At 33.0% G+C, this 16,071-nt stretch overlaps 1 protein-coding gene and 1 long non-coding RNA gene across 13 annotated transcripts; one reads left to right on the top strand and one right to left on the bottom strand.

The window, feature by feature from the left end:
- Positions 1-214: 214 nt before the first annotated feature.
- On the top strand, positions 215-2,226 carry LOC114371967. Its single transcript, XR_003658089.1, has 2 exons — positions 215-362; positions 1,636-2,226. It is a non-coding gene; the product is annotated as an uncharacterized LOC114371967 (long non-coding RNA).
- A 3,080-nt stretch (positions 2,227-5,306) lies between these two features.
- LOC114371965 (phosphoribosylaminoimidazole carboxylase, chloroplastic-like) lies at positions 5,307-13,955 on the bottom strand. Of its 12 annotated transcripts, none has more exons than XM_028329313.1 (19): positions 13,829-13,955; positions 13,610-13,721; positions 12,484-12,656; positions 11,931-12,191; positions 11,545-11,760; positions 11,356-11,467; positions 11,095-11,157; positions 10,862-11,000; positions 10,608-10,663; positions 10,034-10,107; positions 9,716-9,863; positions 9,408-9,581; positions 8,946-9,033; positions 8,664-8,780; positions 7,233-7,330; positions 7,027-7,144; positions 6,854-6,948; positions 6,010-6,116; positions 5,307-5,892 (listed from the first exon to the last, which is right to left on the bottom strand). In XM_028329313.1, the coding sequence occupies exons 4-19, from the start codon at positions 12,128-12,130 to the stop codon at positions 5,796-5,798; spliced, it is 1,902 nt and encodes a 633-aa protein (XP_028185114.1). In that variant the 5' UTR covers positions 12,131-12,191; positions 12,484-12,656; positions 13,610-13,721; positions 13,829-13,955; the 3' UTR covers positions 5,307-5,795. The 12 variants fall into 12 exon arrangements, with proteins under 12 accessions (XP_028185114.1, XP_028185116.1, XP_028185113.1 ...); XM_028329315.1 differs by having other exon boundaries at positions 11,931-12,243; positions 12,484-12,615; XM_028329312.1 differs by having other exon boundaries at positions 13,610-13,750; positions 13,829-13,949.
- Positions 13,956-16,071: the final 2,116 nt, after the last annotated feature.

Below are 16,071 nucleotides of genomic sequence, written 5' to 3'. Positions count from 1 at the left end.
GCTACACTTTATAGGGTAAAGTGTAGAGATCCCAATCTTTTATTTTATTGACAGCTTAGATCATTCCATGTCATTAAAAATTACCACCTAGATTTATTTTTTAAAATATAACATTAAAATAAAATAAAAATAATAAAAACCAAAGAAATCCTTTTCTCTTTTTACGTTTACACCTTTTCCCGCGCTTCAGGTTCGTCTATGTTCTTGTTGGTTTGCATTAATAGGGGTGGGCATGCCTCAATCATACAACAATGGAGAACTAGTTATCAACGTTCTCAATCATACAACAATGGTGTCGTGTATTCAATAAATAATTACAAACTTCAATTGGGCAAGGAAGGAAGATGGATCCAGTCTGAAATGTAAGGAATTACTTCTACCGTCACACTCTATTCAATCATCTCTCAAAGTTCTACTTCTTTTTCATATTTTGAAATATAAATGAACTAGCTTTATAGTTAGATTTCATCTATTAATTAGCAAAATCCCAATCTCTTAGTATTGGTTATGCATATGATTTCCCATGCTTTATCCTTTTTATTTTGGTATTTTGAAGTCAATGGTCTAATAGTGGTGTTGGCGTGCTGTTATCTAATTAGTTTAATTCTTTTTTAATTTTTGTTGGCTACCTATTTGATAAAAGGCTTAAGCCATTAATGTCTTATTTGGAATTGTTCCTGAATAGAATAATGTGATGTTTCTTTTTTGCTTTGTATATTTGTGGTGTAATAGAATAAAAGAAGTAAGCTAGTATATAAGCCTCACAAAAAAAACTTGTCTTGGCTTCAACCTGTGTGTCGTATGTGTAAACTAGATGACAAAATGAACAAGATAAATGATGGGTTTGGGTTACCGGTGGAAAACTTGTTTATACTTTTTCACAATTTATAAAAATATAATTGGTTTTATAAGTTGTGTAAACTTTTCTTACTTACTATATTTATATTTGTTTTTTCTTCTTTAGTCAATTTCATTTTACAATTTGTCTGAACGCTTTCTTGTGTTTTTCCCCTTCTCCATAAGCCTTCTATGATTTCTATAAATATTTTAACTTGATTTTATTTAAAAGCTCGACAAGATGGTCTTTCAACTTTCAAGTTCATTATATTTGGTTATTTTTACTGTGCACGACATTTTGATTTTTCTACAATAAAATCCCTAAGGTTATTACAAGTCAACGTTGGTTTGTCCAGAATGTGGCTTGTTACTTGTTAGTGCTTCTGTGATTGCAATAAGAGAAACAACAAGAAAAACATTTATGAATTGTGGCTTGGTTGGAATCAACTGGAATTGGAATTTGAACTAGGTTGGCTTGGGTGAGTGAATTCCAAAAGATATATGAGTATCTTTTAGTGAGCATAAATTCTAATTGGATTTTAACTTGCTTTATAAGGATGTAACTTTTGTTGCAGGACAAGTTTGCTTAGGGGTCTCTAAAATTTTAAAACAAGTAGTGAAACTTCCATATTGTGGAACCATATGTTCCTCAATTCAGAAGAAAATAAAACATTGTGGACATTATTTTTTTTATCCATAGGTTGCACATCATGGGTCTGATGCCTATGTTGACTTGAAAAACCTTTTTTTACTATACTTACAAAGTTTAACATGCCCACATACATTTTCATGTTCTAGGAGTTTGCAGAAGAGGAGCTCAAATGGCTATCCAAAAAAGATGCATTTCCTTCTATTGAAACGTTTGTTGACCTGTCATCTATTCAACCTAGCACAACCAAGAACCAATAAACAACCCCAGTACTTGAGTGCAGGACAGGTAGTAGCAACATTAATAACAACACTAACAACATTTCCCTCCTAAACACCTATGGTCCCCTTAAGGTCTCAGTCTGTGCACGGAGCAAGAGTTGCAGTAGGCATCGCCCTAGCATTGCTGATAACTCTAGTCAGCTAGTTTGGTGAAGACAACCAAGTAACAAAACTTCCAAAGAAGACGAAGGGATGAAAATCTCACCCATTAGGAGCAAATGATGGGCGGTCCCCTTGGGCTGAAAACACTTTGTAATGCATGCGGGTTAGGTTCAAGTGCAAAATGACTCACAAATATTATAGCCTAGTGTTGGATGCAAATAACTTAGCTTTTACTTGTAATTTACAAAATAGTCCATTATTTTAATTTGGTGAACATGGTTGTAATTGACAAAGAAATGCGATTGTGTTTCATTATTAGTTGATTTATCAATGAAAAATGAAGTTTGTTTTCTTCCAGATTTGTGTGATATGATTCCTGATTATAATAAATTCATGTAATTTGGTTCTAAGAATAAGAAGCCTCAACTGTAAATAAAAGAAAATAACATTTTTGTTAGGCAAATTGAATTTATTGGATATGACAGCAAATGCAAGCACAAAGAGTGCCAAAACATAGCCAAGTAAAGAGTACACAACAATTGCACAGAAACACTGTATCAGCAAGAGTGGCCTGAGGCCTAAGTAGATCGACCAAGAACTCGAGACATATTTTTGAGTCTCACGAGATAGAAAGCCATTAATATATATAATGTAATATAATATAGTAGAAGCTGCTAATTGGCAACTTCTGGTAAGGTTGGTGCTGCATGAACAAAAGTGCAGCTTCTACGACTACTGCGCCCAGGAACGGTGGAGCATGGATTTCTTTCGGAATATTGCTCGGAGCCTCTGTGTAGTGATTGTATTACTAGCCTCTGCTTCAACCATTGATCCTCTTTTAATGGCCTAAATGCCCATATTTGCTGTAAAGCTAGTAGCAGAATTGTTGTAAACACCAACATCTTCTTGTAGCCACCCATTGTTGCCATGAGGGATTTCATAATGTTTCTCAAATTCAAAAGAAGAGGAGATAATTTGAATACCAGGTATGTAATATCTATGAATGAATATGATGAATTTATAGACGTGTTTCTATGTGTGTAACCACGTAATAAAAGTAGATTTTGATTTTTTTTTAATAAATAGGAATCAAAAGATAAATATCGAAGTTTATAATAACTTATATATTATGTTCACTTATAAATCTATATTGATAGGTGTGGGAATAATTGTCCTCACAAGATTTTTTTAGCAAAATATTTAACAACTTTTATTTTTGTTCTCATAAAAAAAGTAGTTTTCCCATAAGAATTTTAAACAAATATATAAAAGTTTGAAGAGATAAAAGAGATAATAAATTAAAATTTTATCATTTTATCTTTCTAATTTTTAATAATATTAACAATGAAAAAATATTCGACATTTAAAAAATAAGAAAATGTGTAAAGAGTAATTATAATTTATAAAAATATAAGTATTTTGAAATTTTTTTCTCATGACATTATGTAAATTATGTAAAAGCTTGTGATATTTTTTTCTCAAAAATATTATGAATTATTTTTTTCCTCACCAAGAAAAATTTATGGATTCTCTTTTAATCATGTATAATTAAAATTTATGGTTATATTAAAATAAGAAAAATATTTTATTTTAAATGGGAAAATTATATATTGAGTCTTTTTATTAACCTATATGACGTTTTTTTCGAATAAATATAAGCTTTTTATTGGTGAATCTAAAACTTTGGTTTAATTGTTTTACCCTTACATGATGTTGTTGATAGTAGTCTGGGATTAGATAAACGTTTTGAAGTTTGTGAGCAAATTAAGGCGCAAAACCTGTACATATATATTTTAAATCAAACACCCTTAAATTTGTTTGCAACAAGTCATAGTTGAAAAGTTTATTCAGATGAATTAACATCGTTATATTTCTTTGTCGTCATGCTACGTTATCACGCTTAAGTCTTCGCCATTGACCCTACGACCATGACTAAATCAACCAGACCAAATCATTCTGTTCCTGCGAGATGAAAAAAGATAAAGTAATTGTCTGATCTCGCAGTAGCGCGTGTTTGGTTATACATTCACGTCCATAAATGTAGAAGCTACTCACAGTAGTACTTTTTGCTTCTTTCTAATATTTGATGTGGAAATTAACAATTTAACATCGCTCCATTGTACACGTGATGTTAACTATAACAACAATAATCTTATTTTCAATTGTTTGTACGTCTTAAAAACAATGGTTAAAGAATCAATGAATTTTTTTGTTAGACATCACTATTGAGATGCAGTGATAAAATTAAATGTTATAATTTGAAAAGAAAAAAAACCCTTCAATGGTCAGCTAAATAAAAGAAATCAATATTGTACAATTTCAATCTTTCTCCTAGACGCTGCTTTGGTTTCACTGACGGGTGATGAAAATGTCAATTAAATAATGGCAACAAGAAATTTTGTTTGGATAACATATATATATATATATATAAAGAAAATAACAATAAATAGTAAAAAAATAAATTCATAAAAAGTTCTTTTGCTACTTAATATAGAAAAACATAAGTCATATTGTTATGGGTTTGTGACCCAATTTAAAAATTAAATAAAAAACAAATAAAACAAAATAAATAAGGATGAAGTATTTTAATTGGTAATGACTAAGGGTGTGTTTAGTTTAAAGGTGAGAAATAGAGGAGAGAGAAATGAAAATAAATTTTTAAATTAGAGTATAAAAAGTATGGATTCCATGAAATAAAATAAAAAATTTATTTTTATCTTTTTCTACATTATATTTGGAGGCACCGATATTTTCGGGATAAAAAGAGAGGTTGAGTGAGGTTGGGGGGGTATGATTTTTATTCTTTTGGGGTTTGAAAAGTATCAGGGAGACACGTTTTGTCCATTTGTGCACGTTATACTCAGCCACTCCCTTCTTACTTTTTCTTCTATTCATTCACACACACTCTGCATTAGGATGATAACAGGTAGGATTTGAGTAGAGCATGACACTAATTCTATAAAAAGATTACAATTATTTTTACAAGTCTACGTAAATTTTATATAAACTCTTCAACACTTGCTGGATTCGTTACCCTAAAAGCACATGGATACCCGTTATTAGTCAGGCCAATGTTTAAGGGTATTTTTTTTCTCATTTAATACTAACGAATGTTCATAAAATATCTAAGTGTTCCACTTTTCAGAATCTTAACTGAATCAATCTTCTAAAAAAAGCAAAAAAACTGAAACAATAATTACATCAACAAGCACCGAAACTGCATAGCCGAGTGATCCCATCCGTTGATGCTGGAAATCTATGTTTGAATCAGCGGCGAAAATAAAGTCAATTCAATCGCTTTATAAAGTATGCCAAAACATTTGCCAGAATGGCTCTTGCTCAGTGTCAGTGGACAACGCACTACAATGTACATGTAACCAAGCACTACCCAAGCTAGAGAAAGCTAGCAACTTTGAAAATGAGAAGGAAAAATAAAATCCAAGTCAAATAATAACCGGAAGATTAACATTTTCAGTATGTCCAAACATCAATACACAATGAAAGTTATGATTCATAAAACCAACATTGTGGATCAAAAGGAAAATATAAAACCAAAATTTGTTCTAAACTTAATCTAGCAACCAAATAAAATACAAGTTGTGCATTTTGGCTCATCATTTGCTTTCCAGCTGGTCAAATCGATCCCACGACACTGACAGGGACTTATTTTGATAACAGTCAATATCAATGTGAATACAAGGCTTTTCTGCCAGATTACACATTTTTCCTCTCTTGCTATGTTAGCAATAGAAAATAGAAAGCCTGTTGATATAGGTAACAAAACATATAGCTCGAATTATTCTTAACCTACTTATTGATACCCTGGGTCTATACACCATCCATGTGAAATCTTTTCTATCAAATTTTGTAGTTGACCAAAAATGAGAAACGAGCCTACAAAATAACCACCAAATTAATGGGGATAATTAACTATTGTTTAAGTAGGATTTCCAACCATGTTTTTCTAACTTATCTCCTTTGTCCAATACGCTTTCCTTTTGGTCCTCTTGATATCGACTCATCCTGCCCAATATTGTAAATGGAAAGTGAGATAATGTTTCAATTTCTTTTATTAAACTTTACTTCAATGAACAAATTTTATATCACAAATATACAGAAAGGACGAGGGGGAAGGGGAACCTTGACAGAAGATCATCATTGGCAACACCCAACATCCTCACCGCCAGTAATCCAGCATTAGTTGCATTATTAACTGCAACAGTGGCAACGGGGACACCTCTCGGCATCTGCACAGCAAACAAATGTATTTGTTAGAAAGAAAAGACTATGGTAGTGTTTGGTTCAATCTTTTTTACCTCTAATTTTGAGCTTTTGTTCATTATATATATATATATATATATTCCCTTCTTTTTGACTCAACTTTTTTCTTTTCTTAAAAGAAACTCAAAAACCTGAGCCAAACACTATTTCCTAAGCCCTACCCAATTGATGCAGTCACTGGCTGTTAGAGCCTAAACCAATTTATAAAGCCCAAAGGATCATCTGGTTGACTGGTCCAACAATTGTTACATGGACCCAAGGTTTGGAAGGTTTACACTAGGAGATGAAAAAGGAAAGTCAGGAAGGTGTGAGGTGGGGTGCTGTGTGGTAGAGAGAGAGAGGAGAGTAACTGTTTTTGGTTAACATATAAGCTGTGGGTGTGGGAGATTGTGTTGGTTGTGGATAGAGAGCAGTAGCTCTCTGTAGGAGCCTCTCTCTGGCCTTACTCATTAGGAATACTCTTCCACAGTAATTCCCTCATTTCATGAATAATACATCTTCCATACCTCTCTTGCATTTTTTACTGTTTAATTGATTTGGTGACTCTGGTTCACTGACACTGAATTTGGCAATGATTCCACTTCTTTGGTTAATTCATATCAGATTACTCAAAACAGATATAAAGCAAGGCAAAACAAGGGTAAACTTTGAAGATGGACAAAAGGAAACAAACTCTAGCACCAACAAGACTGAACCAACTTACCTGGACAATTGACAAGAGTGAATCAATCCCATCCAAGGTAGAAGCACGCACAGGAACGCCAATAACAGGCAAGGGAGTAAGAGCAGCAACCATACCTGAGATTTGAGGCTTAATTAATGGCAAAAAGGCACTACCTAAGGATAATTATATAAAGCAAAATTTAAATAATTTACCAGGCAAGTGAGCTGCACCACCAGCACCAGCAATAATGACTTGTATGCCTCGTTCATGAGCAGATGAGGCATAAGAAAACATCAATTCTGGAGTCCTGTGAGCTGAAACTATTCTTACCTGAAATTTGATACATATATACATTATATTTAAGGATAAACAACTTCATACACAACAAACCACCTCAGGGTAATTAGAACAATTTTACCTCGTGAGGCACACCAAACATCTCCAAGATTTCAGCGGCACTTTTCATAACAGGTAGATCTGAATCAGAACCCATTATGATCCCCACACATGGAGCAACTACAATTATAAAACAAAACAAAGTATAAAGTGTGAGAATAACAAAATTTTAACTTCAAATACAGCTCCTCTCCAGTTTTCTTAATTATAAGAGAATGGTTAACGGTAGTTTCCGATCTTCGTCAAAGAGTAGATACCAAAACAAAGAAAGGATGACTGAAAGCAATATAAGGATGAGACATAATAATAATAAAAATAATGTTTTTTTGATAATCTTATTTTATTCTTTGTTCATTAGCCACTAACAACTTTTTAGTGAAATATGAGGAAGAAACAAGTAATTTGTCTCATCAGAGTCATAACAAAATGCAGGTAACATTCAAATTTGTAAGATTTCCTTAGGAAAGTTTCACTAAGATAATAAGACATAATAATGTTTCCTCATAGGCTAGAAAATCAAAAAGAAAAATGTCAGAATACCAAATGACTAAAAAAGTGAAGAAAAAAACACAACTATATGCAAAAAGACTAATTTTGCTTTAATAAGACAGAAGGGGGCAAAGTTCAATAAAAAAAAAAGTAATCAACCTATTTTCTGCAATAAAAAGATATATTTTCTTTTAAAAAAAGATGGCAGTTAAGAAAACGAAAACTTATTTGGTTGGACAGGTAGTGCTTATTTTGATTGACTAGTGGAAGAATTGGCATAACTACAAATTGATAAGAAACACAAACTCCAACACAGACACTGGACACTCCAACATAGCTAATGTCCAAAATACAGGACACAAATGTGTGCGGGTGCATGTGTGGCGCACACTCAAGTGTGTGTGACCAAAGATCTGATTTGATAATCAAGATTTCATAATTCATATTCAACTTCTTAAGATAATGAGCCTCACCAAAAAGAAAAACAACTCATTATTTTCAATATTCTATACAATTTAAGCTGACCTCTCTGAATGTTAAAAAGAATTGATTTTTTTAAAATACCAGTGTCTTGAAGTGTTTGGCTGTACGGAGGTGTTTGCTCAAGTGTCCAAGTCAACAAAATATAAATTTAATAGGATGCCTAGTAAGAAGTGTCCAACAATGTCACATAGGTGTTGGGGAGGTATGTTAGAAGCATGTCTTCCACTACAACATCTAGAGCAAGAAGAGTGTTCGTGCTTCGTAAACTGATAGATGCTTCAAATATTACTCATATCCTTAGTCTAACTAAAGCAGTAATGTAGCTATGAACTACTCATTGTACATGTGCAAATTACTACATGAGTCGATTAAGATATTAAATGGAGTTGACTGTGAAAACCATCTTCCTTCAATGGTCTAGCACCATAAGATAAATAACTACAAAGATAAACTATAAGGGAATAAAGTCTTTGTCACTAACCTGCAGTCTTGTCATCTAATCTTTTCCCTTCCACCACTACAGCAAGATTGCTTTCAATATTGCTAAGGGAAGGCCCAACAATGGTTATATGGCCCATCTTCCGTTGCTTTCTCATTTCTGACAAATTGTCATGATGTGTTATTTACTAGTCGTATAAGTGATTAAATAAATGCCTTTAAAAAAAATACAAGTGATTAAATGCCTTTTAAAAAAATACAAGTGATTAAACAACAAACAAGAGGGGAGTAATCAACCAAAATTGCTGCTTAGCTAGAAGTTTACCTGGCTTATCATACCAATGAACAGTAGCCCCAGGGATGGTCAATGCCCTTTTGATCAATTGATGAGCTAATTGAAAACCAATATCCCCCTAAAATCATTTAGCAAATTTAACAGACTAGAGTATGAAACAATGGTAACTAAATAGAACGATCTTCTCAAATCAAGTAAATGAATTAAAGGGAGCACTCAGCAGACAGCAGCCTTTAATTGCATAACCATCATCCAACTATGAATCAAATATATAACACGAAAAAAAGTCAATCATTATTTTTCAGGTTCATGACAGCAGAAATAATAATAATAATAATAATAATAATAATAATAATAATAATAATAATCATAATAATAATAATAATAGCATCACCTCAACACGTATAGGAGAAAACCAGACTTTTTTTTCAGATTAATGACAAAGAAGGTGAAAGGAATGGAAAATGGGGAAATACTCTATGCTGATAGTACCTCTTCTTCACCTAATATATTGTACATGATAGCAGCTGGAGTTTTCAGTGATGGATCACCAAGTGGAAGACCAACAACAGCCCGCAAATGTTGCTCATATTGTGAGGTATAGCAAGATTCAATTGTGTGATGCCCACTATTGTGAGGTCTAGGCGCCACTTCATTTAATAAAATCTGTGAAGAAACACAGGCATGGTCACTATCAGGGGATTAACAAACAAATTTACTTGTAAAAAGAACTCAATACAGCAGTCAAGAAAAAAAAACATTGAGGCATATCCAGAGTTGATGAAGAAAAAAGTCAGAACCTGCCCATCCTTAGTCAAGAACAATTCAACTGCAAACACACCAGCACCTTCTAGAGAGTTAACAGCATTGAAAGCAACTTCAGTGGCAAGCTCCCTAGTCTTCCATTTCACATTAGCCGGAGCCTTAACTATGTGACATATGTTGTCCCTAGAACAAAACATAAATCTTAAGTAGTATATAAGGAAGCTGAAATGGTACATTGCTGATCAGAATAGTCAATAGTGAGATTACCATAACCGAGGTTTTGAATTTAATCTGTGGGAACTCTTTATTTAAAATCTTTCAAATTAATAGAATGTATGTGTTCTGCAAGTTACCTGTGTATAGTTTCAACAACAGGATAGCATGAAATTGAATTGTCTCTTCCTCTCGCCACAATAACTGCTAGCTCCTGTCATTATTTTGGGAGAAAAATATGTAAGGTCCATAAACTCATAAATAACATGACAAAATTGGGAAGTTTTAAGAAATAAAAGACATTTTTTGAACAATTGAAAGACATGTTTTAGATAAGTAAATTGCATGAAAGCACTATGAAGTATAATATAATTCTTTGAAAGGGAGGAGATTTAATAGTAAGAGAATTTTGCAAGTGAAGCAAGCATATTATGGCATTGGGAATAATTTACATTCATGAAAGGAAAACAGTTATCAAAGGTAAATACAGTAGAGATTATTATTGAAAAATAAAAAGAAGAGGGCATTATTATCTGATCAATAACCATAGCCAATAACAGAAAGAATCCTTTCAGATTCATAGAACTTAATAAATTGACCACAATATACAAAAACTCAAGATTTGTTAGCTTAGCACCAGCAGTATTGCCTCCCAACAATTAGTGAATCATGGAATAAAAAACACTATCAGCAGCAAAAATATATAGACTTTACCTTGACAAAAGGCGCCCATTTTTCAGCATATAAACCACGACCAAATCCTCCAAGAGCTGCAAAATCGGGGGGGGGGGGTACAAGAAGAAGTGTGAAACATGAAAAAGTGTGCGCATATCAAATAGGCAGGGAGATGTTTTACTTTTTTCTTTTGGCAAATGAAGGACAAGTATGAATTCAAAGATGAGTTTTTCCCTGTTTTCCCTTTATTGAGAAAAGAAAAAAAAAATACACCAGATAAAAAAACCAATTACCATCCACAGCAGAAGGAAGTTCCTCTTCACTTTTGACAACAAAATTTCCTCGCCCGTCATAAGCTAATCTCCTACTCTTGATCATAAGAGGATAGCCAAAGAGTTCCCCTACTTTCTTAGCACCTTCGTGATCATCTATCTGTTCAAAACATATTCACTTATCCTCAATTCGTATCCTAAAGATGAATTTTCAATTTTCAAATACTATTATAACCAAGATAAACAGTACAAACCTTCATAAATTCAGGAAGTGGAATGCCATGCTGGGAGAAGTGAACCTTTTGCTGATACTTATCCTATAATATGTTGAATAGTCAAGTCAAGGAAACCAATCAGATAGCATTACTCTTATCTTTAAAAATATTGAAATTATCAAGTCTATGTAAGGTGAAAATTATCCTACTACAATGGGCAGGCTTTGTGCATAAGGTGGAAATATCTAGTTATTCATTTTCTCAATTAATAACACATGCGAAAACCAGAAAAATAATCACCTGAATAATTCTTACTGTAGAGGCTTTGGGCTGACAGTCAACTCCTTGTTTCTCAAGTTTTTCCAATGTATCAACATCGACATGTTCAATTTCAACAGTCAATACTCCACATCTGAACATCATACTTTCCAGTAAGTCACATAGAAAATGACAAATTCAAAACAACATCAATTGCACAAAAAATTGAACCTCTTGGCAAATTCCTCCACTGTAGTGCTGTCATCAAAGCTTCCAACCATATGATCATAAGAAAGGGAACTAGCAGGGCAATTCTCCTGTGGATCCAAAACCATGACTTTAATGGCCATCTGAGAAGCAGCTTGACATATCATTCGACCAAGTTGCCCTCCTCCCAGAACCCCTACAACCACTTCAGTTAGTCCATGAACAGGTGACTCATCATTCCTGCACACACCAATACCAAATTTTGGGCTTTTCATGAGATTTTCAGGTTCAGAAACTTCTAATGACCAGAAATTTTACATTTATCTTCCTAAGTTGAAGAAAGCTGAGAAAAGGGTCAAAACCCCTACAACTAGAAAACAAGCGCCAAAAATAAAAATGCAAAAAATAACCTTAGAGAAACTGCATCATCCTGTGTTGTTGCTTGACAAGCAAGATGGGGTTGGTCACACTGTTTTAGCTTTAAAGGAGGAGACTGTTCCATGTATAAACCGAGTGAAGAGGTTGTCTTAATAGAGGGATTAGAAGGTCTGAAGGCAAAAGCTGAGATGGAGGTGTGCCCTGAAAAGACTAGGCGTGCACTGTGAAGCATATTCAAACCTTAGTTTTTGTCACAAACACCTTCCTTGTCTGTGTGCCTTGTCTTGAGCTGACTTTTTCATATATATAACACAAACCAAAAACCCATTTGGCTTAGAGGGAAAGCTGAAAAGTGATTCATTCCAAAATAATAATAAAATTATATTCTCTTTCTAAGTTCTAACTAAACAGGATTGTTAAGTTTCAACTTTATTTGCTACTGCTTACAATGATAGCAGATATAAAAGAGAAAATTCCATTTTCAAATACAAAGAGCTTTTAGTTTTTAGGCAAGCCAATGCATATAAATTTCCTTTATGATACCAAGCAAATTTAAGATTTACTAACAGGATCTGCTTCTATTACCTAAATAAGTAGTAGGCCAAGGCTAAGCAATGGCTGTAGGAATATAAACACAGAAGAGGTGGGAGGGAGACACGTAACTGATTGAAGTGAAGAATGTTACTATTGTTATCTCATGAACTGCATTAGGTGTATCTGCAAACAAGGGGAAGGCTTCAGAACCCTGTCAGTGGTGCCTGAAGTAAAGAGCGACATTATAATTAAACAAAATAACAACAGCTACATATATGTACCCAAAAAGAGGGAGGCTAAGACCTTGCAAACTACCATCTTATTAGAAACTATAAATGAGAGCTATGAGTTCAAGCTGTTTGTTGCAGCAATCATATAAGCCCTATAAATACTAAGACAACATGTTCTCCAAGTAAAGCCATTCCTTTTATCATTGAGACTGGGTGGGGAACTAGTAACTCAATCATCCAACTTCCTGCTGTAATATGTTCCTTTGTAGTTTCTATACATAAACATATCTAATAAACCACACTTGACTTCATCACTAGATTGAGAAAAGAAATTAAACTAGTACCAATCAAAGACATGGATTTGGCTCATTTAAGGATGAGAAAGTGTACTTCAGAAGATAAAGTGCACTTACAACAGTTGAGAGTTGTGATAAAATCAAACGCATACACAACAAACTCTGAAGTTAGTTACAATCTCATCTGTTGTGATTATTAATAAACTCCACTCCACTACACTCACATTAGATGAGTCAAATCCAAAGGTAAAAGCCCAGTTTCTCACTTCCTAGCATACAGTGTTTCAATAGGATTACTAAGTAAACTGCTTAAATCTAAAATAACATAACGTTGATCTCAAACTGAAGCAACCTACCCCAACCCAACTTTTCTTACTTGGCACAAGAAGAGTAGAGTTGCTCCTGTGATGAAAACGAGTTTTTATTAATCAAACCATAGTTTTTGCCTCAAACACCATTTTTCATATATCTAAACTACACAAACCAAAAACCCACTTGGCTTAGAGAGAAACCTGAAAAGGGATTCCTTCCCCAAAAAAAAAATTAGGGCATTTTGATTACTACCTTTAAAAATAGCTTTTAGTTTCTTTTTTAAAATTAAAAAAGCTTTAGACGAGAAGGTGAAGCCGGAGAGAATCTCCGGCGAAGTACCTGCAGGGGCAGCGGTCGTCGGCGATTAGGGACTGAAGGACGTAAGGTGGTTGGTGATGGGCAACGACGACACCGTTTGGTGACCGGTTCCAATTATATTGGGAGTTTATCACTTGCAGTCGCAGCAGAATACAACATTTTCTTTTTAAATAACCTTTTCTCAGCTCGTCAAAAATATTTTCCAACAAAGAAATATATATATTATTTCTATTATTTTACCTTTAGAATGATGCGTGGCTCAACTTGAGAGCTTGGCAACAAAAACAACGATTCCGTCCCTTCCCGCCAAGCTTTTGGTGTCCTCAAACAACGTTAATGTGGTGGTAGCTCTGCCTCTTAGCTGTGTTCACTTGTTTCATCGTAAATAATAAATAAGAATCTTATTATTTAATTATTTAACGTCCCTGATTCATTAAAAAATATTCGGAAAACATTGTAATTCACATCTTTTTTTTTATGATTCATTCTTTTTTAAAATAACTTTTGTTAACTATAATGAGACTAGTATTTTAGAATTTAGAATTTGTAATATACATGATAAATATTTTTTTATAACTGAAATTTTTATAGATAAACATTTTTAATGTATATTTTTAAAAAAATCAAATTCAATTTTAAAAATAATGATGAAAAGGATAAATTAAAATATGAGTTTAATTTCTATGCATTATTTTTTAAAAGTCAATAAACTTATTTTACATGATGGATTATGATTAGATAAATATATAAAACTTTTTATAATATGAGTGTATAATTATTTTTCTCTTAAAAGATATAAGCGCTAAATATATATGTATATATATATATATATATATATATGAGCTCAATTTAAAATAGCAAAAAAAATAGTTAAGCTAAATTAAATTAAAAATATATATATTTTTTAAAAATAAATATAAGAAATATATTGAACTAACATAATAACATTAAGGATAAGACAAAATTATCACATCATGATTCAATTAATGTAACAAACAATTAATTACAACATGATAAGATGGATAATTATTTTATCATATTCTAATCACACCAAACAAACATAATAAGAGACTCACCTTATAATGTTTCTTAACTCAATTCCTTCTCAAAAGGATATGAAAAAGTTTAAAAAAATTATCATATCCTATTGACATAACAAAACTCATATTGAGGGGAGTTTATTATTTAGATGTTGTCAACAATTATTTGTTTTGCACTTCGCAACTAATAGTGCATCCTTCCCGATCCTTTTGTATTACAGAAAGGTCCTCTCAATTATGGAATGCCCACATCAAATATGGACCGAATTGTTCCATGACATTTTGAACCTAGTTCAATTATTGTCTTAATGTGTGAACAACCCAACAATTGAAACATATAACAGCCTCGAGTAGTTAATGTGACACTCTCTACCTCACACATGTATGTATTAATAATAAAAAGAATAAGAATGTAAAATTAATTAAAATTTTTTGAAACACATTTAAATAAAAGTATTTCAAAAGGGTAAAAGATTCACGTTCATCTTTCTAACATCATAATAGAATGTGCCCAAATAAATAATAAAATCATCTCGGCTCAAAACAAGATCGTCCAATACTTCATGCAATTAATATAGAAACCTATATGCTCCAATGTCATATCCTATCAGGGCATTGTGTTTCAGTGTCCTCTAGCATGAAGTTTTCTATAGCCATCCACCTAACCATCTCCTCCTACAAACACAAAGTTCGAGATTATCATAGGATCCAAACACAAATAACACATAGGGAGTGAATATCACATTCTTAACTAATAGAGAGAAACAAAACAACATATATATACATATCATATAAATAAAATACAATTTACTTAAACACAACTCACGTCATTTCACCACTTATCGCGTGACATCACATCTCAACACTACATGTCTCACTCATTCTCACATTATTCATGTACTCATGAATTAAACACAATATCACTCAACCAATCAATATCGATCAATACACAAGCGTTATGCAACAAATGTACTAAGACTCAATCCTATATTCAATGCAGTATCATGTTAATGAAAAATCTCGTTGGGCACCTAGGAGTACATGACAAGACAAATCACACATTGGTATGTTAGGTCATTCTCACTAGGTAAAATCATAGGGGGATCAGTCAGGGTCACTCTGTTAAGCGAGAATGCTTCAACCATATGGGATCAACATAGGTTTCAAGGAACATTCAAACCGAGTGTATTTACCCCCAAGGCCTACACTCCGAAGAGTTCATCAGGGCCTCTCCCTCCTGATTCAGGTCCAACCCAGAAAATATTTTATCACACAGACTCTATTTATGAACTGTACAAAACACACGACTCCTCAATTATTCTCAAAATAATTTTATCTCGTTGCGCTTGTGATTAAACTCGTTGGGTCCCCACAATGGTTCCCATCACAATACTCATCGCGTATTAACTCGTCGCCCTTAAAGGGTCTTATAGTTGTATGATT

Source organism: Glycine soja, chromosome 10 (assembly GCF_004193775.1).
Source record: "Glycine soja cultivar W05 chromosome 10, ASM419377v2, whole genome shotgun sequence".
Taxonomy (NCBI): domain Eukaryota; kingdom Viridiplantae; phylum Streptophyta; class Magnoliopsida; order Fabales; family Fabaceae; genus Glycine; species Glycine soja.
Note: the sequence above shows the minus strand (reverse complement) of the source record. Positions and strands in the feature narration are given on the sequence as shown.